The following is a 21,287-nucleotide window of genomic DNA, read 5'->3' on the forward strand; positions in this document are numbered from 1 at the left end:
ATTAGTGATGGGATATGAAATGTGGAATGAGAATAAACTAATAGCGAATAATTGAGTATTTTAATAGTGTATGTGTATTAATATAGCAGTGGAAATATGAAGTATATCGGAATGAGAATATACGAACGGAATTATGAATTAATTAACAATAACAATTAAATAAAAGTAACAGTGTATGCTGTGTAATGATGTAATAGCAACGCCCTTGCAATGTATGATAACAGGAGTATCCGTAAAATGATGGTATAAATGTTTGATAGTATTGATGATGGCACGTTGAAGAGCATAATGAATGGAATGGATTATAATCAAAAGAAATCTTTTTTGATTGAACTAAGCGAGTCAATGGAAGAACCTAAACTTGAGCCTATTGAAGCGGATACAGTATATATGTACGATACGCAAGAAATAATAAGCGAAGCCAAGCAATATAAAATAGACAAAGTATGGCGAGTGTATGGATATGATAGTGTGCCTAACTTGTTGCTGAGCATGAGTGACGAAGAAATAAAGATGGTGCTGAAACAGCTGGGTCATAAACACGAAATTGATGCCTTGATCTATGTTGGTATTAATAAGAGGTATGAGAATGCAGATGAAAGAAATGACGATGTGAAAAGAATATTTGATGCAATTGAGGATAAACAGAGGAATGAATTGTTGAATGATGCCTTTAAGAACAGTTTTGATAGGAATAGACTTGATAAGCTGCTGGCAATGCTGAAAGATGCATCTGTTGAGTATAAGAAAATAGCATATATGTTGCTTGGAGTTGAAGACAAGATAATTGTAATGAATACAATTGGTCGGATAGTAAGCTCGTATGGGAAGTATAGATATGTGACGAATATATTGCTGAGCATTGATGATGATAATGACTTGGGAAACATGATTTCTAAACTTAAAGATAAACCAGAATTATTTGTAAGTATATTGAATGGAGCTGATGATGTTGATAAGCTTAACAGATTGTTTAATATTATGATAAGCGAAGCAAGTGGGCTAACAAAAAAATATGTGGAAGCTGTATTAGATAACCTTGTGATCAATCAGAATATTGTTAATGAGTTGATAGATAAACCGGAGGATGAGCAGAATCAAATACTGGGGAGAATTAATAGTGCACAACTAGCTGATAAAATAATAAAGTGTGCAATCAAAGAAGTACAAGCACAAGCTAATCTAATAGCAAAGCAAGAGGCACAGGCAGAAAGAAGAGAAGAGCATGTTAAGCTAATAGCTGCAGAAGAACAGAAGAGAAGGATGCTAGAAACAACGGCAATATTAATAATATTGTTGGTGGCATTGATTGAGGCATTGATTACAGGAATGAGTATAAAGAATGCACTTATTAATGGGAATGCGATGAATGATCAAGCAGTAATGGCAGCAGTGACGACAGTAGTGATGGTAGCAGTGATGCTGAGTGTGATTACGTATGTGAAGTGTGCAAATAGGCCAGTGTGGTATGACAGATTGATGATAGGAGGATGTGTAATGATGGCGCTGGTGAGAGTATTCATGGGTGTGTATGGAGGAGTGAATGTGAATGAGTATGTGAGAATGAGATTAATGTGATGATTGTTGCACTGAGCACATGTGTAATGGCAATGGCAGGATGGATGATAAAGAGTATGGGAGTGGATGTGAGAGTAATGAAATACTGCAGTAGTAATAATGATAAGTAGTAGTGATGGGCATGAAATGCGAAATTTGGAATGAGAATAAATTAATAGTTAATAATTGAATATGTTAATAGTGTATGTGTGATGATTTGAATGAGTATATGTGGGTTAAAAGATTAATAAGCAATCAGATGCATGACATGTACATTTGTACAGTGTGGAGGATGTGCTGATAGCAAGAGTAAGAGTAAAATAGATTTAGGGCTGTGCGCTTAATGCCTGGGAAGATATGATATGCAGAATGGGAGACCTATGATGCCACTATGATTTTTAAATATCAGTGTGATGTATGCATGCATATGTGCAGTGAATATGAATATGAATAAAATAAATTTATTAAATATAAATAGTAAAATTGGAATGCAAAAAAATTGTAATGAATAATACATCTATTCAAGAACCACAAGCTAAACAAGCTTATCATAAAAGTTGGATAGAGCAACCTCTTATAAAGACTATACATTTTTATTACATAAATCATTCGAAAATACAGCTATATGAGAATCATTTGAAGAAGTTAGAGGATAAAAAAGCTGTAAATATAACAAAATCTGAAGAATTTGATATAAAATACAAATTTGAAATACAAAAGATATTAAACAATAGAGACGATGCTATTTCAAAAGAGCCAATAGGTTTAGATTATCAAGAGCCATGGATGAAAAAAATGAAGCATGTGATTCCTAAGAGTTTTAACAAGATAGGAAAGTTGTTTAAAAAAAGAAATACTGAAAGGGAAGATGAGTTACTTGCTGAAATAAATTCTTATATACAAACAGAAACAGTATGTAGAAAGATGATTGACAATGAAATAAAAAACACGATAGAAAAGATAAAAGAGATAAAATCGTTAATAAGCAGTGCAAATGTACATGTTAATGGAAATTATATTGAAATTGAAGAAAAAATAAAAAAACAGGAATTGCTCACCAGAGAAAAATGCTCATTACAGCAAGAAAAAAACGATTTAGAATCTATGAAATATAATATATATTTGTTTTTGATGCAATTGGTAAGAAGAATAAGAGAAACAAATCTGCTTTCTATTATAAATGAAATGAAGTTTTCCAAGGCAGAATTTTATAAGCATATTATGATTATTCATAATTGGCGCCATTTTGATGATATTCATAGTTTCTTAAGTATATGTTCTATTGATCCGCAGTTATCCGCGTCAATAATTAAACAAACAATAGAATTAATGGATAAAAGAGACACTGATTTGGTTTTTGATGCAGTACATTTTATGGATCGCCAGATATCTAAAGCCTCTACGTCTATAGTTAAAAATGAGAGCGTTGAAGAGCATTGTAACGGGTACCCTGTGAAAGAGCCTATTGAAAGGCTTGAGAGTGAATCTAGCATTCTTAAGAGAATAAAACCTTTCGAATGGACCTATCTTTTACTGATAATAGCATCTTTATTTTATCATGAAGAAATTCACAGCATTTATCGTAATGTTAAAGAGACTGATATTATATAGTATTTATTTCATAAATAAATATCAACGTTTGAGCCTATGCGAATAGTTGAGTAAAATGGCCTAAATTTAAGTATTTAATGGCTTGCTAATTAGCAAGGATTTTCTTAATTCACAGAATATGATCTAAATGTGTAGTTTCTAAATTCTTACCGGCAGAAAAATCGATGATGGAGATTACAAATGAAAATACAAATGTAGATATTTGAGGCCAATCACTCTTCAAATCCAGTTTATCCCACTTTTCAGATTGAAGTGAGGGAATAAAGTACTTTAGAAGTGAAAATATCTTCAATAAAGATGTGCCAAGCATACTTGCAGTCATGATGAATAAATAGAATTTCTCGGCAGAAAATTTATCTATTTTACAATAAACAATTGAGTACATAAGCATAGCTACTACTATAACATTAATCCAAACTTCAATATTGCGATTTATAGTCAGTGGACCAGGAACCATGCCTCCAGATGTTACCATAATGTGTACAAGCATAAATATATGTGCATCGTTATACGTTCGTGTTTTTTTATGTTTTCCATAAAGCTTCTGCGAATTGCTTTTCATAACACTGGAATAAAACGCATAGAGAAACATAATCGTGAATATAACCAGAAAATTAAGTAGCATAGAGAATAGAATTCGCTTTGCTATGCTTGTAGATTTTACAATTTTATCCTTTAAACTGATTATCCAAAGCACAAATAGTGGCAAACAGGTTATGCTAAAGGCTATAGGGGAAAAAAAATTGTTTAAAAAATTGAATTGATTCGTAAATATCAGTAAAACGAATAAAACAATACAGAAAGAACTACACTGTCAAGAACCACTCCCTGTATACTCCATCCCTCATTTATCTCCGTGTTTTCCATGCTATGGGTAATTTACTCAGTTTTAATTGTTTGTGGATTAATTATCAATCTCGATCCATGAGCACAGATATGCCAAATAATATACAGAAAACTAGATCTCGATTTATTCGTCAACAAACAATACTCCTTTTGGATACAAACTGGGAATCTCGGAAATTTTCTTAAATCCCCTTTCAATCGGGACTGTTTGGTTCATCCTGAACAGATTAAATCCTTTTCGATTCAGCCTTGCCTCGATCGCTAAGAAAAGATCATCCAAAGTGTCTTCTTTTGAAAACCCAAGAATGGATGATGTTCCATCACCATGCCATAGTTTTATCTTGCAGTCATAAATGTCTTCTGTTCTCTCGATCGTCTCGTTTAGTAGCTTCTGATCCTCAATACGCTCTTGCTCTAGCTTTTCAGCCATATCTGCTTTTATCTGGTTTATTAACTGCTCTTTATAGATTCTCTCCCTCAGCATTGTCTCTTTTCGCTTTTTCTGGATCTCCGATATTTCGTTCGAAATGGACGGAGTGCTTTCTCTTTTGACTTGCTTGACTCCTTTGTGCGATTTGTTTTGGTTTGCACTTATGATCGAATCAACAAGAAAGTCTATATCTTTAGATCCTGTTTCCTTCATAGCAGCTTGGATCTCTGCCTCTGTAAACCCGCTCTGTACCAGATAGCTTATAATTTCCTCATCATTGGCATTAGATTTGTTTTCCTCCTTCATTCAGGGATGCTCCAAAACTATTATTCATCAATACATGAAATTCAAATATCAAAATGCTTAGACAACCACAGCAAACGAGCATTTATTGATCACTGCATCCCGTATCAAGCATCTCAAGCTCACCATTCGATGCTTTCGATGCCATAAGCACATTCTCAAGCAATATTCGCTGTGCCTCAGGCACATTCTCATCAACGCCTGCCCATGCTTCCAAGACATTCTGTGTAAATGCCCTTGCAAAGCTAAAGCTCAGTGTCCATGTCCTACATCCTCTCTCTAAGTTTAGAGCATTAAGGTACTTCATTGCATTTTCTGTCCCTTGCCCTCCGCTCAAAAACACAATTCCAGGCACTGCGCAAGGAATCGTCGATAGAAGAGCCTTGAATGTCAAATATGCAACCTTCTTTGGCGTATACTCACTGTTGCTTATTGAGCCTCCAGTCACGAAGCTCGATTTAATCAGTACACCAGGCATATATACAGATTCGTAATTCAAATACATCACTAGTGTACTCAAAATCCTTCTAGACATCTCAAATGCTCTCTCAATTGTATAATCTCCTTCAAAAAAGATCTCGGGCTCGACAATCGGAACAAGGCCATTCTGCTGACATGTTATTGCATACTTTGCCAGGACCTCACAATTATCATTGATACAGTCCTGCGATGGAATCTCGTGGTCAAAGTAAAACAAAGAGCGCCACTTTGTAAACGTTACACCCTTGAGTGCAGGAGACTTGCATCGCAAATCCAGATCCTCCAATCCTACAGATATTTTCTCTCTTTGCTTATAGTCAATTAATCCCTTGTCAAGCTTTATTCCAATAGCAATGTTTTTCCTCAGAAGCACATCTGTTAATTTTGATCCATTCTTGTCAACCTGGTCAAGCGCTTCTTCGTGGAAAATAACTCCGCTTATGTACTTATCTATTTGTTCGGCACCAAACAAAAGCTCCCTGAATCGTCTCCTATTTTCTGAATTGTTTTCTATCCCAAGCTTTGCAAACCGCTTCCCCAATGTGCAAGGTGTTTCATCTGCCGCAAGAATCCCCTTTCCGTTCTCCAAAAGCTTCTTTGCATTCATGCCCAACTTCAGTAGATGATTGCAGTCCATCACAGGTATTTGAGCACCCCTGCAATGTTATTAATATATACACTTGTGGCTCCACGCAAACCCCGCTCGCAAATGCATATCATACCAATAAACATGCCTAAATTTCATTCGCAAAGCATAAATTGAAAACAACAATGAGGTATTTGCCAGATCGCAATCTCACATAACCAGAAATTGAAGACAGCAACATAAATTCAACTTTACGACACCCTGAATGCGTTTTAATGTGTTTGTACAAGGCGATTTTGAGAATATCAGAGGCGTTTTTATCTCACAGTCATATCCAATCAGAATCAGGTGCGCATGTGGTAAAGAGCATGAAAAAAACGTCGTGATATCAAGCGAAGACAACGATGTCAATAAAAAAAATGAAGAAGTCAACCTGTGTGTCACATGCCATGAATGCAAGCAGCTCATGACATTCAAAATACTAAAGCTTGACAACCAGATAGAATGCATTCTTACAAAAGCACATCCGGATGATGATTCAGAAAGTGTTTACTTGACAGAGATGGAGAAGAACAGATTTATGGTATCTAAAATACAGACGAATGGTGCAGAAGTGGTCTCCGTTGTTGATTGCATTCTCAACCTGGTTTCTGACGACGGGGTGCTTTTCAAAGACGTTAATACTCGAGAAAAGACAGTGGCAGAGTTTAATACTAAAAGCAAAATGTCCTCAATAGTTCACTTTTCTCTTGTTGTTGAGCAGACAAAACATTAAACATGTTGTCTAAGATAGTTTAGCTGTATATTCGATTCGTACTGCATGCCTCTACTGATTGGGAATGAATATCCTAAAAAGAGTTATTGTGTATGTGCCAAATGCTATTTGTGCAAAATACTTCTCCTCGAAGGTGCAGCTCCCGGAAAAGTGTGCACCTGCAAACACACACCAGCCCTTTCCAAATTTGCTGTCAAGCATACTCTTGAGTGACTCTGAAATTTTTGTAGGCGGGCTTTTGTCTGTGAATTTTGACAGATTAATTATTATCTGGCTTTTTATTTGTTCATCCAGCGCCTCTCGCTGCTCAAAAACTGGCACAATGATTTTTGGACCGTCTTCTATTTTTGCACTGCTTGCCTTAGGCTTCGATGTCTTTATTGATGTGCTCGAGTCTGAACTGCTACTGCTTGATTCTTGGAGATCGGATGCTTCCTTGGCTTTGGAATCGCTGTTGTCGTTCTGTGCCGCTTTGCTAGTGGATGTAGAGGTTTCCTCGGCCATAATTGCATGCGACGTGGCTTGCTTAAACATCATGTTTACCAATCGTATTGTTGCTTGTGATGGCGTCCAATCCATGTGCTTAGCTTGGCCAGATGTAAAATGCACCAACAGACTTTTGAAATTAACTGTACCCCGTATTTCCTTTCTTGACAATCTCCCCGTGATTCCATAAGAATAAAAATAATTGATGAGCCAACCCTAATGCTTCCGAACGAAATCGATCCGTACGAGTTCAAGTTTTTTGGGAAGGACATGCTTCCACTATCGGACACACACAATCTGTTTAGAAGCTCTCGATTTCTGAAGAATAACAGCGTCGTGAAGGCTATATCAAAGACAAACCAAGGACTCGTCATGATGGTTCGTAATCCAGCAGGATCAGTTATATACACGCCAGAAAGCAAGATAACATACAAGTCGAAGAGCAAGAAAGCCAATTTGAAGAACGTTGCAAGAAGATTCTTGAATGCAAGGATCATTGATTTTGCAATACTGCGATTTGGAAACTTTCACTGCTGTCTATCAAGATGGGACAAGGATATATGCAGCTTTTGTGTCGTAGCATGCATCAACGGCCAAACATCTGAGAATATGTTGTTGAATCCGCCTGTGATATTGGGAGCGGTTGTGGAGAATTCGTGTGTTTCAGATGATGCGCCATTCAGATTCAAAGATTTTGCTCAATATGGAAAGCTGCTTGGATCGGATGAGGACAGTGATAAGCCCTGGAAGACGAAAACCAGTAGAAATGCAGTGTTATCGCCTAGACTGAATGATGTAAAGGTGAATCAGATTGATGGCTTTCCAAAAAAAGACATCTATTCGCTGAGGCATGACATGAATGAAAGTGCTTATGATGGAATCAACGAGATTGGCATGAACATTAGCGATAGCTGCATGATAGATATGATGTCTAGCGTTTCAGAGGTTGAAGCAGAGAATCTTCATTCTAGGCCATACAAAGACGTAAAAGATGGAGAAGGAGTATTTGACTACGTAATATCAAAGATAAAGAAGCTTTTCTGCAATAGTGAAAATAACAATGCGAGCACAATGAGTGTACAGACCATCAAGCCATGGATTGTTATCGAAGAGGATGGAATAAAAGAATCCTTTATCGAAAGTCGTGCTGTAGACTCAAGGCTGGACTGCTTGCCCAAGAAGGAAAGAATTTCTAAAAAGGCAAATTCTAAAAGCACAATAAAGTTTGGAACAATCAATGAAGGAAGCTTGTATTGCGTGCAAAAGACAGTGGGATATCTGTCTATGGCAAACTTTGATCGGCTAGAAGCTTTCATCTTTGGTATAATCAAGCACATGAAGAAAAGCAATGTCAATTACGTAGAAGTACGCTCAGAGATTGATTTCTTTATTGTTAACAAAAAAGGATATACATACATATATGCTAGAGACATGCTTCACAGGATGGAGAACGAGTATCTCCAGAAATTTAGCATCCTGTTCAAGAGGTTGGAGCTTGAGGTCATATAGAAGCCTTTAAACAATTTATATTCATTTTTTATTTATGTTATCATATAAGAATGAACATACTTTGTATAGATCACATTCGTCGTGTGCTTTATGGAATGAGCATCATAAAGGCACTGCCTCTTTGATGCCTTAACAATAATAAATTATAGATATTACAGCAATCTTCTTATTTTCTTCCTATCAACAACACGTATTCTGAAAGGTTGTGCAAGTCTTTCCAAATTAAGAAGCGGCATTCTTTTCAATGCGTTGGCATCGATTTTGGGCAACTGCTTGACAAGAATCTTTCCATCTTCCCTGCAAACAGATATCCCGCTGCATATCCTCTCTATCACTTCCTCTATGCTTTTGAATCGCGTGCCCTCAATTCGAAACCGGCTTTTGCTCAGATACTCTTTATAAACCTGTCCCATCTCTTTGTACTCCGGAATCTGAGATATATACGATTGAAAGTCCGTAATAAAATTGCTTGTGTTCCTCTCAACCACCAAACCTTTGTTTTTACTATACTCATCTTCATGCTTCAAATGAGAATCTGTTTCAGCATGAGCTTTGTATGCCTTCTTTGTGTTAAACTTCCTCTGGCATGCAATGCAAAACATCACAGCCCTTCTCCACAGTTATTCTATATTTGTTGGTCATATACTTCTCATGTAGAATCAAAGAGCAATGAACAACACAAAAAACAAAAGAGAAAGCAGCAGTCCTCCAAATATAAAGTAGATCCATAATCTAAATCGTTTCGGAGACGAGCTCTTAACACTTTTGATTGTTGCAAATATCCTGCTTAACGAAAGCTGGAATGATTGGTCCAGCTGCGCCATTTTCTTATTCTGTTTCTCTATTTCTTTAGTCATGTCTATAGAAATATTCCTCAGTGTGCCTAGCCTTGAAATAAGCATCTGCCCCTCATCCTCATTTGCGTCTTCTTCATGCACATCATCATACATTTTTTTCATGGGCTAAAAACACACTTTCTACCAAAATACTTCCTGCATGCACCAAAACATACCGCAAATATCACTCAAGACTTTAATGAAGATTCTTCTTTGATCCACATGCACGGCCAGTACGTCTGGCTCCAACAAGTCCAATCCTCTGCTCAAATGGCGCCCTCTTTGAAACCGTTGTGGGCTTTCCAACATGCTGATGATTTCCTCCTCCATGCAAGTGATCAACAGGATTCATTGCCACTCCTCTAACCCTTGGGAACACAAGTCCACGGGCCTTTGCTCGGTAATGTGCAACAGACGCTTTCAGTAGGGGCTTATCATGGATACCTCCTCCAGAAGCAACTCCTACAATGCACCTGCATTCGCTACTAATCAGCCTCTTCTCCCCAGACGGTATCTTTATCATCGTCTCATTGCTCTCCTTCCTGTGATTGACAACAAGCGTATAGCTTCCATTCACCATAGAAAACGACCCTCCGTCCCCATAAGCACGCTCGACAGAGTTAATTGCCATTCCTTCAGGCACATTCTTAACCTTAGTAATATTGCCAATCAAGGCAGGCGCATCATCTCCAATCATGATCTTCTGCCCAGTTCGGATCCCTTCAGTCGCAACAACAAAGCTATCGTGCTCCTTAAAGCTCAAAATCGCAATAGGCACGCCTCGGCCCCTCTCATGCACAATGTCAATTACCTCTCCCTCTTCCACGTCTTTTATCAACGGATAGCTGAGAGAAAGCTTGACAATAGGCTGCCGCTGCTTCTTCTTCAACTCTCTGGTTCTTCTTGAAATCTTACCCATTTCAGGGCTTGAAAATCATGCAAGTTTTAACAGAGGAATTCGAAAAAATTTCTGCCAAGCACAAGCATCAAGAGCTGCATCTTCAAGGATTCTCACCAGAACAGGTGTACTACCAGATCGAAGATCTGTGTCTACACATCCTGCAAACATCGGAGTCTGCAATAAACGATCTTTGCCCAATATACGAAGACATGCCTCAGCCAATCGATCACAAATGCAATTGCAAAGACATCCAGCAAGACTGTTGCGTCTGTAACAATAGCAGCATTGCATCAAACACGCCTAGCTTCATACAAGACGAAGACTCTTCAATCTGCAGTTCAGATCCCAGTAATGAAAACAGCTCGAGCTATGCTTCTGAACACAGTTTGGATTCAGACGACTTTAAAATCTCCAGAGAAGACATCTCGCATATGCCGGCCGAGGATCTCATGAAGCTTCTGGATTCTAAAACTAGGCATGCCTCAAAACATTACATCGATGATTCACATTCTTCAGAAGATGACTCCCAGCAAAAATAAAATTCATTCATCTTCACTAATCATATTTATTAGTAACACACTTATAGCTTCAAAATCTAACATTCTACAGATTCTTATTGCTTTTGCACCCTCACCACATATCTGTATAAGCTATCCTACTGTCGGTCTACACATCTCACTTCCTTATAACTGTAACATTCTTGATCTTATCCAGACACGATATGCTCTGCTTCTTTTTGCCCATCCTTGCTTCCTCAATCCTTACACTCCTCACCTCAGCATCCGGAACAAATCCATTGTTTCCAAAGTCAACCATCTTCATCAAATCGCCCTCAATTTCATTATACAACGCAATAATGTCATTCGCCTCTTCACATTCAACCGAGTCAACATCATCCACAACCTCGATCACCTGCTTGATTTTGTACTCATAGTTGTCAAACGTACCCTCTCGGATCCTCTTCAGCGTGACTCTTTCAATTTCATCATTCTGCTTCGATGAAAACGGAACAAGCGGTGGCCCTTGCCTAAAATCAATCTCTTTCTGCGCTAGCAAACTGTCTTTAGGCCTCTTGGTCTTGTCAACCTCTCCCATATGCCTCCACTCCTTATCCTTCACTAAAAGCTTCTCTATCTCCTCAATCCTCTCACTGTTCATGCAGCGGTTGTATCCCTCATTTAAATATCTCAGATTCACTCCAAATATTTTACCATCCGCTATTGCTCATTTCAAAGTAATCGCAAGCAACATTGCTAAGATTCATGCAGCCTTCTGGATCTTCTTCACAATGCACTCCTCAGTGCACCCAAGAAAATCATCCAAATGCCTGCATATCTCAAATATCCCATCATCGTCCTCTCCAGGATTATACTCCTTGCAGCATATCAGATTCTGGTCATAGATAGACTTGTCCACGCTGTCGTCAACAAGAATGCACCGCTCAACATCAAACCCATGATTCCTTGCAACCATATCAAGATCCTTTATCCAAAGATTCGCATCTGAGTCAACCTTGCATTTCCCTGCCTTACAATCAATCTGAGAATACCAGCCAATATGTTCGTCAAATCCTAGACTCTCAAGATAATCCACAAGAACCTTTGCATTGGCCTCCATTCCCGTAGTCCACAAAATATAACTCACTTCATGCGTCTTCAAAAATTTCAAAAGAACGCCAAGTAGAGGCCTTTCATACAAAATAAACTTGCTTGTTACTTTGTCAGGCATTCTTCCCTTCTGCTCATACTCCTTTGGCTCACTTTTGCCTTTACGACATTTCTTTATCAACGTCCCATTTATATCAAAAACAATCAAATACTTACCAGCATTCATAAAAGGGTAAAATCACTCATTCATTCACATATTGCCATTCACAATCAAATCCCTTAGAAACATCTTTATTTACGCAGTCCGACTGCAAGAAAACAACGCCTCAAACTTCTTCACCAGCAGCTCCTCGCCAACATCATACTTCTCCATACATGCCGCAAGCCCACTCCTCAGTAGTTCATTCCTCAAGCCATAAACCATATCTACATTCCAATTCTTAGGCAGCATACCCCTCTTCAGGCTAGGAAGCTTCTCCATCTCCCTAACCCCATCAAACCATACCATTCTATCAAGGCATTCTACCTCAGAACTATTCAACTTATGCTTCTTGGTCGCCTCAACTATTCCATTGATGGTCTCCTCAAGCCCCTCTATACTCTTGTCTCCCAAAAACCTTTCCACACTCTCCCGATTGTCCCCAGTGATCTTTCCAAAATTCATTATTGCCTTATGAAACAGGTTATCATTCTCACGTATCTCTTTCTTCCTGCTAAGCGTCGAAATAATCTTTCGGACCCTTTGGTTCATGTCGTCAACACTCTTGTTGTTCACCATCTCCGGATAGCAATCATATCCATACCCGAGCACAAGCTCAACAAGCCTTCTGTCATCCTCACTGCTCCATCCTCTTACTTTCTCAACAACAAGATCTTCAGTATTCACAAGCGATGCAAGCATCATCACTGCCTGTACCCGCAGCAAAAACCTCTCCCCATACTTCTTATACACAGGCTCAAACTTCGAAAACAGCGACGGGTCATAGTTATCAACCAGAAACTCGCCAATCCCGTCGCAAAAGTCAGATCTAACCTTCGAACTCTGCAACTGATCAACATTGTACTTCATAATATACTTGAAATGCCCCTCAGTCTCTCTAAAACGCTTACTCTGCTCAATAACAACCCCTTCCCCAACAGCTCCGCCTTCACTCCTAAATACATCAAGCCCAACAGATCGCAGCCCATGCCTCAACACACCCAGAAATATCAGCAAACACTCATTCTCATAAAACACATTCTCATCCTTGTCTTCAAGCTCCATCTTCAGCAGCTCATCAATCTCACTCACTTCCTCCCTAGAAAGCCCTCCTTCCCTTGCAAGCCGTCTCATCTGCCTTCGCACCCTTCCTTCACTCTCCTCGAATCTCTTCTTGCTCAGGAGATTCTCCCAGAAATCAGGATCATCAACATCTTCTTCAACCTGGAAAGAAGCCTTCGAAAACACATTTCCTCCGTCACAATGCTTCACTATCTTCGTTCGTCTCTCCAGAATCTGATCAATATCTTCCTCACAGAACTTCCTGCTCGATGCATCATCCGTCTCCATAAGAACCCCATATGCTCCCTTACGAAGAAGCACCTCAATCGCATCCTTCTTCCTTGTTTTCTCATTCTTCTGCTCCTCAAACGTCATCTTCTGTAGCACCGCCTTGTCAAGCCCCAGTTTCAGCCCTGCCTTGTCAAACATCTCCCTCTCATAAGTATTCTCAGTCACCAGCCTGTATACCTTCACCTCACTCGTCTGCCCAATTCTATGGCATCTAGCCTGTGCCTGCAGATCTGCTTGAGGATTCCAATCAGAGTCAAAAATAATCACTGTGTCCGCTGCCGTCAGGTTTATCCCCACTCCTCCTGCACGTGTGCTCAGCAGAAACACAAAAACATCGCTTTCCTTGTCGCTAAACCTATCAATCGCTGCCTGCCGGTTCTCAGTCCTCGCCCCGCCATCAATCCTCTCATACTTGTATCTTCTATACGTAAGATACTCCGCAAGCAAATCCAGGCACCTTGTCATCTGCGAAAAAATAAGCACCTTGTGCCCCTCCTTCAGCTTCCCAAGAAGCTTATCAAGAAGAACAAGCTTTCCACTGCTCTGTATAAACACCTTATAATACTCATCAATATCCCCAATCAGCCCTCCGTCATGGTTCTCCCCTTCAACACTTATCCTTTCCACTACGGCCGGCACTTCATTCTCTCCTTCGCTCTTGCTCTTCTCCTTCTTCTTCTTCACATACCCACTGAGAATCTGCTCCTCGGCTCCCTTGATCAGGTACGGATGAATGCAGCACTTACGCAACTCCATCATCACATTCAGCAGATTCGGCGCTGACTCCTTCCCTCCTTTCGTCAGAAACTCAATATTCCTCTCAAGAATCGCCCTGTAAAACCGCTTCTGTATCATCGTCAGTGCAACCTCAATGATCGTCTCCTCCTTCGAGGGTATACTCTTCTCGACATCCTCCTTCATTCTTCTCAGCATTAACGGCCGCAATAGCCCCTGAAGCTTCTCAACATCGTTGATGTTCTCCATCTTAAACTCATCCAGAAAACTCTGCTGGCTCGAAAACCGCCCTGGATCAATAAAGTTAAGCAACGACCACAACTCAGAAATATTGTTCTGTATCGGGGTTCCGCTCAGCAACACCTTGTGATTGAATTTCAGCGTCCTTAGCACACTTGCTGCCTTCGACTTCGAATTCTTCAGCCGATGCGCTTCATCAAATATCCCAACTGAAAAATAAAACTGGCTCAGATGCTCCTGCTCCGCCATCACCGTGTCATACGTAGTAATCAGCACATCAAATAGCCTGATCTCAAGATTGTTCTTCCGGAGCACAAACTCATACTCCGCAATTAACGCCCTCCCCGGCCTGCTCTCATGATACTTCAGCACTCGCAAATCCGTCCATGCCTCAAACTCCCGTTCCCAATGCGGAATAATGCTAAGAGGCGTCACTATCAGAACCGGCGCACTATACTCATACTTCGTAAAAAGCGTATTAATAAACGTAACAGACTGCACAGTCTTTCCTAACCCCATCTCATCCGCCATAATACAGCTCTGCCGGTAATACCACCTGTTCAGCAGCCAGTTCAGCCCCTCTAGTTGATACTCCCGAAGCCGGTTCCCTCCCTTAAACATCGGCGACTCCTCATATTTGATAAAATTCTCTCTTGGCGGCCTCCAATCAATCCCCACCCTCATATTCCGCATCTTCTTCCTATCCCTGTACTTCCGCAGCTCATCCTCAAATAGCTCGCATTTCGTCACATTCTCTGCAGTTTCAAACGTCGATAGCTCATACGGCTGCCCCTTCCACTTCACCAAAAATACCTTCTCCCCATCATAATCCTCGTGCAGTATCCTGTCCACCTTCAGAAAGTCCGGGTTGAACGGCACCTCCATCGCCTTGAACTTCTTTACCTTCATTGCCCCAATCTTCGTCGCCACTATCTCCTCCTTCGATACCCAGCCACAGTGCAGATAGCTCTTGTTGCGAAACTTCACAAAATACTTCTCATTCTCATCGTCATACTTCAAAAGCTTCTCAATCCCATCGTCAGACTCTTCCTCACTCTCTTCACTAACGCTGCTCTCGCTGTCAGCTGCTGTAATTCGTCGAACCATCGCCGCACATCGCTTCTGCCTCTTCTCAGGCACATACACATTCCTTTCCTCCATCCTTTCCCTGCCGCTACTCCTTGCAGGCCTCCTCTCTTCCATCTCATGCATCATCTTCATCTCTGTACCATGCGAATATCCTCCAAACCCATGCTTAAAATCAAATCTATTCTCAAATCCATACTGCACAGGTACTCTCATCACCCCCGATGGTGCCATGTATTGATACCCAAGAGGAGACTGATAAAGCATCGGATTCACTCTCTGCCGCGCCTGCCTCCCTGGCATCCCGTCGTTCTTACGAGGCCTTCCACGCTTTCTTGGTATCACCTCCTTCTCGCTCGACTCATCACAGCTGCTAACCGAGCTTGCTACACTTTCACTCTTGGAACTCATGTGTTGAGGGTTTTGTTTTTTTGCTTTTAAATTTACTCAGACCTTATCACTGTGCCTGCATCTACTTGCATCACTGCACATCCAAGTCCTCCTTTACATCTTTGCTTTCATCAAAATACATCATATACATGCCTGAACTCACAATCATACACTAAGTTTACATTCAGCCAACACCACTATATTCATCAGTGCTTTGTGCTCATCTTCACACTCTCTGCTTGCTTTTACATTAACATTTTCCTTTTCATTTCGTCTTTTCTCCACTTTGTCATCTATCTCTCTTATCAGCCAGTAAATTAAATCTCCCACAATATTTATTCATCAAACCAATTCCAGTATCGCCAACACATACTTGCAAAAATCATTTAATCTGCTTTTCCATCTGTGTGCTCCTTAGCCGCCTTATACAAAAACTTGCCCGAAAAACACTTCTCAAATACCTTCACTACCTCAAGAACAACCCTCGGCCCAACCTCCTCCATTTCCTCTCCAATCTTGTAGCATCTAACCCATATCATCCCATCAAGATGGAAAAAACACAACGCCTTGTCCTTCGTCTCATTAGACTTGAACACATGCTCAACAACCTCTTTCACATACTTCAAATGCTCAATCTCCTCAAACTCCTTGCTGAACATCAAAACATATCCACAGTCTGCAAACACATTCACCGGAAAATTGCACTCACGCACAGTAAACACATTGTGCATCTTGAAAAAAACAGACGTCCCGTCCAAAATCCCAATCCACAGCCCATCCATCTTCTTCGTCGACTGGAAAAACATCACAGAGTCGCATTCATTCATCCGCGCCAGCTCCCTAAGCTCGTGGTAATCGTTCCCCATGTCCCACTTGTGCTCCTCTTCAACCTTCACAAGCTTCGAAATGTCCTTCATCAAGTACCGGATCTTTGCAGACGCTGCTCTTGTGCTCAAAATCATGCTTGTCATACCCCTAATGGGACCCAAATCTTTCACTTTATAAAAGCATCATCAAATCTTCTCAAGAACACCATTTTATTCTAAACCCCTCTAACTTATGAAGCCATTCTCATCAAGATAACCGCCCATGCCTATTTCTTCTCAATCTCCTGTCCCTTTCTCATCACCTCATCAACACTACGCTTGATCTTCGTTATTCCCACCAACTTCTCCGTAATCACCTCCCACTTGTTCTTCGACGCCTTATTAAACAACGCTAGCAGCCGCTTCAACGTTGCAATCTCCTGGCTGCTCCACTCACTCATGTTCATCTCCATAACCTGTTGCATAATGCTTTTCCCCATTCTTGGATCCCTCTTTCTTGCAATCTGCACAAGCTTCTTGATCCGCAGGATATCCCTGTTCTTCGATTGCTTCATCTGCTCCTGATTATTCATCGAATACTGCGACCTGTCCCGCACACTCATTCTATAAAACTCTTCTGGATCCTCATACGTCCTCCACGACTTAAAGTTGTTCCAGAACTCATAGAACCCCTCAACAGACTTCATGTCGTTATCGGGACTCAGCTGGGGAACCGGCTGCCGCACACTAAACTTCCCATTCCTCTCAAAACACTCCCCAAACACACGGAAAAACTCATCGCTATAGTATATCTTATCTTCCGGAATCGTATCGTCAAAAAAATTCGAATCATATATCAATCGTAGCCTTACATCCCCGAGTATCTCACTCGCCATCTTAACCAATGCAAAAGCCTCGTTGCCTCCGTCTGGCAAATCAGGATGATACAAATACGTCTTTGCCTTCACCACATGACTAAGAACATTCTTCGGTATTTTCTTCGTTCTATACATGTCAAGGTCGAGCAGCAGATACAAATCAACTCCCCAAGGATTCTTAAGCTGCTCTTTACTATACAGCCTCGTAATCCTTCTTTTGCCCAAGTATTCCTTCTCAATCCTTGCTGCATCTCCCTTGGGCTTTTCATATTTCACCAACAGACCTACCATCTTAAAGGGACACTTCTGCATTTTTTTTTGGCTTCTTGCAATCAAATCATTAACAGACAATAAATTTATTCGCCTCGGCATCTATCTTCCTCATCACCCCAGCAGCTCAACAAACTTCCTGAATAGTCCTTTGGCTTCAGAATCAGATGACACAAACCGCTCAGCCTCTGCAGAGAACAGCCCGTCAGGCCTTTTTGAACTCAAAAGAGTTCGGATGTGCGGTTTTGCACAGAGTCTTATGTACACCCTCAGCACTGCCTTTAGTAGCTCAGCAGACCTCAGCCCGACAGATTGCGATGCCAATGAGTTGAACATCATGTTAATTGCAGAAAACCTGTCAAATGTCTGGCATGCATAGCTCAGGCCATCATCATTTCCTATGATTGCTGTAAACACATTTGCTGAAAGCAGTTGCGACTCTTCCGGCCCAATGTCAATGATCTTCAGAAGAAGAGGAACAATCTCTGTCATTTTCAAGTGCTTGTACACATAATGGTCCCCGTTCTTCAGTAAAGATGCAATCACTCCTAGTGATGAAATCCTCAGAACCTCATGCCTCGAATCAATGTCTGATATCATAAGATATCTGTATATGTAATATGGAAACCTTGCATCTACAAACACATGCTTTACTTGGATGTCGCCAACAAGTATCTGCAGGATGTTCAAAACCATGCACAGCCTTGAGCTATTCTCCTCTGAAAACTTGTTTGTGTTGATAATTGTGTACGGTGCAATCACCTCCTGCAGAAGAAAGATAGGCATTGCATCGTATCTCCAAACATCAAAAGCCATCTCCGGCGACTTCCTGAGCTCTTCAAACAGATCTTCGAGTCTTTTGTAAATCGTTCTGTTGCTTACAAGCTCCTCACAGATCTCAATCAATCGTTGCCTCGAGCATTCTGTACCTACACCTGCAAACATCACTTTCAATGGGTTTAAGTTTAAAGTTCCAATCACATCTCAAGCATAGACATACAAATGCATCGTGCATTGAATCTTATTTATTATATGCGTTCTTTGCAATAATCAGCTATGTTGTATCTTCGCTATCAATCCTTACAGACTCTACAAATGCCAACTTCAATCGAATGGCCGATACATTGACATTGTAGGCAATAGCCTTGCATCCTCTCCTTCTAGCCCCGTCTTTTGTTCTTCATTTCATGATACGATACAACTAGCCATTTGAGTTTCTCAAACAATAGCATTGTCCTCAAGGTTGTGTGCACTGGGCGCTTATCGACTCCAATCTCCCTCAGCGTCCTTTCATAATCCCTGCTCCATGTGGTCTTGTTGAATCCCAGAGAAGAAGCAAGAAATGCATTTGGATACGATACTTCTCGATTGATGAGCCTTTTGACTGTTGCTGACTTATCCTCCAGATCATCTATGTTGTAGATGTAAAGCTCGCCAAAATGCATGCTCATGACTCTGCGCCTATCTTTCCAGATCGTCTCCACACTGTTCAGCATTTGTACATATTTGTGTATTGCTTCGTCTTCATAGAACTCATGGCATTCGTCGTTGCTATTCTTGCTTTCTTTCATCCCAGGAATAAAAACAAACAAGATAACTCAATTTCGAATATTTAGTGTGCTTAGACATCCGTATCCGTATCCACATCAGTCAGCTAAATGCATAGATATATCAATAGGTAATTCCATTTAATTAGCAACCGTTACTTAGCACTCTCCATGGCTTGTGCAAACTCAGGTTCAGCCTTCTCAACCATCAATGGAGATTCAATGTATGTGTATATTAATGCAAGAGTCGATGACGAAAACACAGAGAGGAAGTTATATGTAAACACAATCACAGGGATTCCGATTGCTGCAATGGTCGTTAGCATAGAATCAGAAATTTTGTCGATAGATAATGCTTTGAACAGAAGCAAGTCTCCATAGATCAGAACGCACACAAACTGGATGCAACAGAACATAACAACCCTTTCCATTGCTATGTTCGTCAGCAAAGTAATCCCCTGCTTCTCCTGGATCAAGTTGAATGCTCCGCTCATGGAATCTCTGTAGTTTGTGCCGTGCAATGCAAGATATGGGAATGCCAGCTCATTTGCCGTGTTTATCAATGTTTCGAGTGAGCTTAGAATCACAAGCACTATGGCGTTGAGAATGTTTCCTGAGCCAGACTCTCTGTTTCTATCCATGTTTCTTTGGACAATCATCTTTGCAGTGGTGATTATGCTGATGACTAGCCCTGCAAACGAGATGCTTCCAAGAGCCATCAGTCCATTGCGTGATGCCTCTGCAAACGATCCTTCTCCGTCCACGAGATGCCCAATCACCAAGCCGGACACTATTGTCTGTACTAGATACATAATATTGAAGAATGTCCATGTATTGTTGAGGATGAACAGGATGACCGAAAGGGTTACTGCTCCGTCTGCTCCTTGTCCAACAACGCCGGTGAACACCACTCCCTGGAATATGATAATGAATACAGAGAGCATGATCAGCAGGATGCACTTGAACAAGTTTCCAGAGATTATCTTTGCACCAGTCTGAATTGATACTGTCATGAGTGGAAGTACAGGCTTGATACTCCAGAAGTAGAACAGTAAGGAAACACACGTCAGTGCTGCAGAAATGAAGATCACTGTTAGGTTCTCTGTTAATATTGATGCAATAAGCACTATTATTGGAACAAAGACATGTACAGTGAATATCAATCCATCGGCAGCATATCTAAATCCCAAGTATATCAGGGTAAGCATGAAAAGCATGATGCCAACATTTACCGACAGGCCTGGGAGGATGATGCTTGCATCGAATGGTATGCCCGAGGAAATCTTCACGAGCGTGACGCTTGTTGTAAGTGTGAGAATGACGTACAGGATGAATGCCCATGCATCATGAAAAGTTCTTTCTTTCTTGAACTCCTCCATGCGTGTTTTCTGCAACAAAAATATATATGTTTAATCAAACGAGGGTGTGCTCAATCAGATGTATGGCAAGGTAATTTCTGTTTTGGTATGAGGAGTGTTTCAAAGATGATGAATGGTAAATGGATCAGGAAGAGCAAAGTGGCATTTGGCATGGAAATACATGAAGTAGTAATAAATGGTGTACGATGAGATTGTATATAAAGCATTGCACAGAGATGTGTATTGTAATGGTGGGCATGCAGGATGTATTGTCGATGTTGACGATTGTGTGGATGGGTGGATGTTCACGATTGTATAGACATGAAGTTGTTGAGCGTTGTTGGTCAAGTGGTATGATAACAGCCTTCCAAGCTGTCGGCCCGGGTTCGATTCCCGGACATCGCATTTTGCACTGTGTTTCTGTGCATCTTGCATATGTCACAGACTGTGTTGTGACTGGCGTAGCTGTAGCTGCTAATCAATGCTACAAACACATAC

The 21,287-nt window shown here is 40.6% G+C and overlaps 20 protein-coding genes and 1 non-coding gene across 21 annotated transcripts; 6 read left to right on the top strand and 15 right to left on the bottom strand.

Moving 5' to 3' along the window:
* Positions 1-249: 249 nt before the first annotated feature.
* Positions 250-1,578, top strand: HK407_01g00010 (uncharacterized protein; the record flags this gene model as incomplete). The annotated part of the gene is made up of 1 exon (XM_060420005.1): positions 250-1,578. One exon carries the CDS (start codon positions 250-252, stop codon positions 1,576-1,578), a length of 1,329 nt encoding a protein of 442 aa, XP_060277567.1.
* A 483-nt stretch (positions 1,579-2,061) lies between these two features.
* HK407_01g00020 (uncharacterized protein) lies at positions 2,062-3,168 on the top strand (the record flags this gene model as incomplete). Its single annotated transcript, XM_060420006.1, has 1 exon — positions 2,062-3,168. One exon carries the CDS (start codon positions 2,062-2,064, stop codon positions 3,166-3,168), a length of 1,107 nt encoding a protein of 368 aa, XP_060277568.1.
* Positions 3,169-3,277: 109 nt separating this feature from the next.
* Positions 3,278-3,793, bottom strand: HK407_01g00030 (uncharacterized protein; the record flags this gene model as incomplete). The annotated part of the gene is made up of 1 exon (XM_060420007.1): positions 3,278-3,793. The coding sequence occupies one exon, from the start codon at positions 3,791-3,793 to the stop codon at positions 3,278-3,280; it is 516 nt and encodes a 171-aa protein (XP_060277569.1).
* Positions 3,794-4,138: 345 nt separating this feature from the next.
* HK407_01g00040 (uncharacterized protein) lies at positions 4,139-4,750 on the bottom strand (the record flags this gene model as incomplete). Its single annotated transcript, XM_060420008.1, has 1 exon — positions 4,139-4,750. One exon carries the CDS (start codon positions 4,748-4,750, stop codon positions 4,139-4,141), a length of 612 nt encoding a protein of 203 aa, XP_060277570.1.
* An 82-nt stretch (positions 4,751-4,832) lies between these two features.
* HK407_01g00050 (fructose-bisphosphate aldolase) lies at positions 4,833-5,864 on the bottom strand (the record flags this gene model as incomplete). The annotated part of the gene is made up of 1 exon (XM_060420009.1): positions 4,833-5,864. The coding sequence occupies one exon, from the start codon at positions 5,862-5,864 to the stop codon at positions 4,833-4,835; it is 1,032 nt and encodes a 343-aa protein (XP_060277571.1).
* Positions 5,865-6,078: 214 nt separating this feature from the next.
* On the top strand, positions 6,079-6,588 carry HK407_01g00060 (uncharacterized protein; the record flags this gene model as incomplete). Its single annotated transcript, XM_060420010.1, has 1 exon — positions 6,079-6,588. One exon carries the CDS (start codon positions 6,079-6,081, stop codon positions 6,586-6,588), a length of 510 nt encoding a protein of 169 aa, XP_060277572.1.
* A 51-nt stretch (positions 6,589-6,639) lies between these two features.
* HK407_01g00070 (uncharacterized protein) lies at positions 6,640-7,167 on the bottom strand (the record flags this gene model as incomplete). Its single annotated transcript, XM_060420011.1, has 1 exon — positions 6,640-7,167. One exon carries the CDS (start codon positions 7,165-7,167, stop codon positions 6,640-6,642), a length of 528 nt encoding a protein of 175 aa, XP_060277573.1.
* A 126-nt stretch (positions 7,168-7,293) lies between these two features.
* HK407_01g00080 (uncharacterized protein) lies at positions 7,294-8,583 on the top strand (the record flags this gene model as incomplete). Its single annotated transcript, XM_060420012.1, has 1 exon — positions 7,294-8,583. One exon carries the CDS (start codon positions 7,294-7,296, stop codon positions 8,581-8,583), a length of 1,290 nt encoding a protein of 429 aa, XP_060277574.1.
* Positions 8,584-8,735: 152 nt separating this feature from the next.
* HK407_01g00090 (uncharacterized protein) lies at positions 8,736-9,185 on the bottom strand (the record flags this gene model as incomplete). Its single annotated transcript, XM_060420013.1, has 1 exon — positions 8,736-9,185. One exon carries the CDS (start codon positions 9,183-9,185, stop codon positions 8,736-8,738), a length of 450 nt encoding a protein of 149 aa, XP_060277575.1.
* Positions 9,186-9,242: 57 nt separating this feature from the next.
* On the bottom strand, positions 9,243-9,533 carry HK407_01g00100 (uncharacterized protein; the record flags this gene model as incomplete). The annotated part of the gene is made up of 1 exon (XM_060420014.1): positions 9,243-9,533. One exon carries the CDS (start codon positions 9,531-9,533, stop codon positions 9,243-9,245), a length of 291 nt encoding a protein of 96 aa, XP_060277576.1.
* Positions 9,534-9,615: 82 nt separating this feature from the next.
* Positions 9,616-10,338, bottom strand: HK407_01g00110 (ribosomal protein; the record flags this gene model as incomplete). The annotated part of the gene is made up of 1 exon (XM_060420015.1): positions 9,616-10,338. The coding sequence occupies one exon, from the start codon at positions 10,336-10,338 to the stop codon at positions 9,616-9,618; it is 723 nt and encodes a 240-aa protein (XP_060277577.1).
* A 17-nt stretch (positions 10,339-10,355) lies between these two features.
* HK407_01g00120 (uncharacterized protein) lies at positions 10,356-10,859 on the top strand (the record flags this gene model as incomplete). The annotated part of the gene is made up of 1 exon (XM_060420016.1): positions 10,356-10,859. One exon carries the CDS (start codon positions 10,356-10,358, stop codon positions 10,857-10,859), a length of 504 nt encoding a protein of 167 aa, XP_060277578.1.
* Positions 10,860-10,995: 136 nt separating this feature from the next.
* HK407_01g00130 (uncharacterized protein) lies at positions 10,996-11,478 on the bottom strand (the record flags this gene model as incomplete). The annotated part of the gene is made up of 1 exon (XM_060420017.1): positions 10,996-11,478. One exon carries the CDS (start codon positions 11,476-11,478, stop codon positions 10,996-10,998), a length of 483 nt encoding a protein of 160 aa, XP_060277579.1.
* Positions 11,479-11,580: 102 nt separating this feature from the next.
* On the bottom strand, positions 11,581-12,153 carry HK407_01g00140 (uncharacterized protein; the record flags this gene model as incomplete). The annotated part of the gene is made up of 1 exon (XM_060420018.1): positions 11,581-12,153. The coding sequence occupies one exon, from the start codon at positions 12,151-12,153 to the stop codon at positions 11,581-11,583; it is 573 nt and encodes a 190-aa protein (XP_060277580.1).
* A 69-nt stretch (positions 12,154-12,222) lies between these two features.
* HK407_01g00150 (chromodomain-helicase-DNA-binding protein) lies at positions 12,223-15,951 on the bottom strand (the record flags this gene model as incomplete). Its single annotated transcript, XM_060420019.1, has 1 exon — positions 12,223-15,951. One exon carries the CDS (start codon positions 15,949-15,951, stop codon positions 12,223-12,225), a length of 3,729 nt encoding a protein of 1,242 aa, XP_060277581.1.
* A 365-nt stretch (positions 15,952-16,316) lies between these two features.
* Positions 16,317-16,901, bottom strand: HK407_01g00160 (putative ribosome biogenesis protein BRX1; the record flags this gene model as incomplete). Its single annotated transcript, XM_060420020.1, has 1 exon — positions 16,317-16,901. One exon carries the CDS (start codon positions 16,899-16,901, stop codon positions 16,317-16,319), a length of 585 nt encoding a protein of 194 aa, XP_060277582.1.
* Positions 16,902-17,023: 122 nt separating this feature from the next.
* On the bottom strand, positions 17,024-17,905 carry HK407_01g00170 (uncharacterized protein; the record flags this gene model as incomplete). Its single annotated transcript, XM_060420021.1, has 1 exon — positions 17,024-17,905. The coding sequence occupies one exon, from the start codon at positions 17,903-17,905 to the stop codon at positions 17,024-17,026; it is 882 nt and encodes a 293-aa protein (XP_060277583.1).
* Positions 17,906-17,998: 93 nt separating this feature from the next.
* HK407_01g00180 (putative cell differentiation protein Rcd1) lies at positions 17,999-18,829 on the bottom strand (the record flags this gene model as incomplete). Its single annotated transcript, XM_060420022.1, has 1 exon — positions 17,999-18,829. The coding sequence occupies one exon, from the start codon at positions 18,827-18,829 to the stop codon at positions 17,999-18,001; it is 831 nt and encodes a 276-aa protein (XP_060277584.1).
* A 215-nt stretch (positions 18,830-19,044) lies between these two features.
* Positions 19,045-19,455, bottom strand: HK407_01g00190 (uncharacterized protein; the record flags this gene model as incomplete). Its single annotated transcript, XM_060420023.1, has 1 exon — positions 19,045-19,455. One exon carries the CDS (start codon positions 19,453-19,455, stop codon positions 19,045-19,047), a length of 411 nt encoding a protein of 136 aa, XP_060277585.1.
* A 131-nt stretch (positions 19,456-19,586) lies between these two features.
* HK407_01g00200 (uncharacterized protein) lies at positions 19,587-20,810 on the bottom strand (the record flags this gene model as incomplete). Its single annotated transcript, XM_060420024.1, has 1 exon — positions 19,587-20,810. The coding sequence occupies one exon, from the start codon at positions 20,808-20,810 to the stop codon at positions 19,587-19,589; it is 1,224 nt and encodes a 407-aa protein (XP_060277586.1).
* A 313-nt stretch (positions 20,811-21,123) lies between these two features.
* HK407_01g00210 lies at positions 21,124-21,194 on the top strand. Its single transcript has one exon. It is a non-coding gene; the product is annotated as a tRNA-Gly (tRNA).
* The last annotated feature ends 93 nt before the right edge of the window (positions 21,195-21,287 follow it).

Source organism: Ordospora pajunii (genome assembly GCF_021821965.1).
Source record: "Ordospora pajunii strain FI-F-10 chromosome Unknown Cg_01, whole genome shotgun sequence".
NCBI lineage: Eukaryota > Fungi > Microsporidia > Ordosporidae > Ordospora > Ordospora pajunii.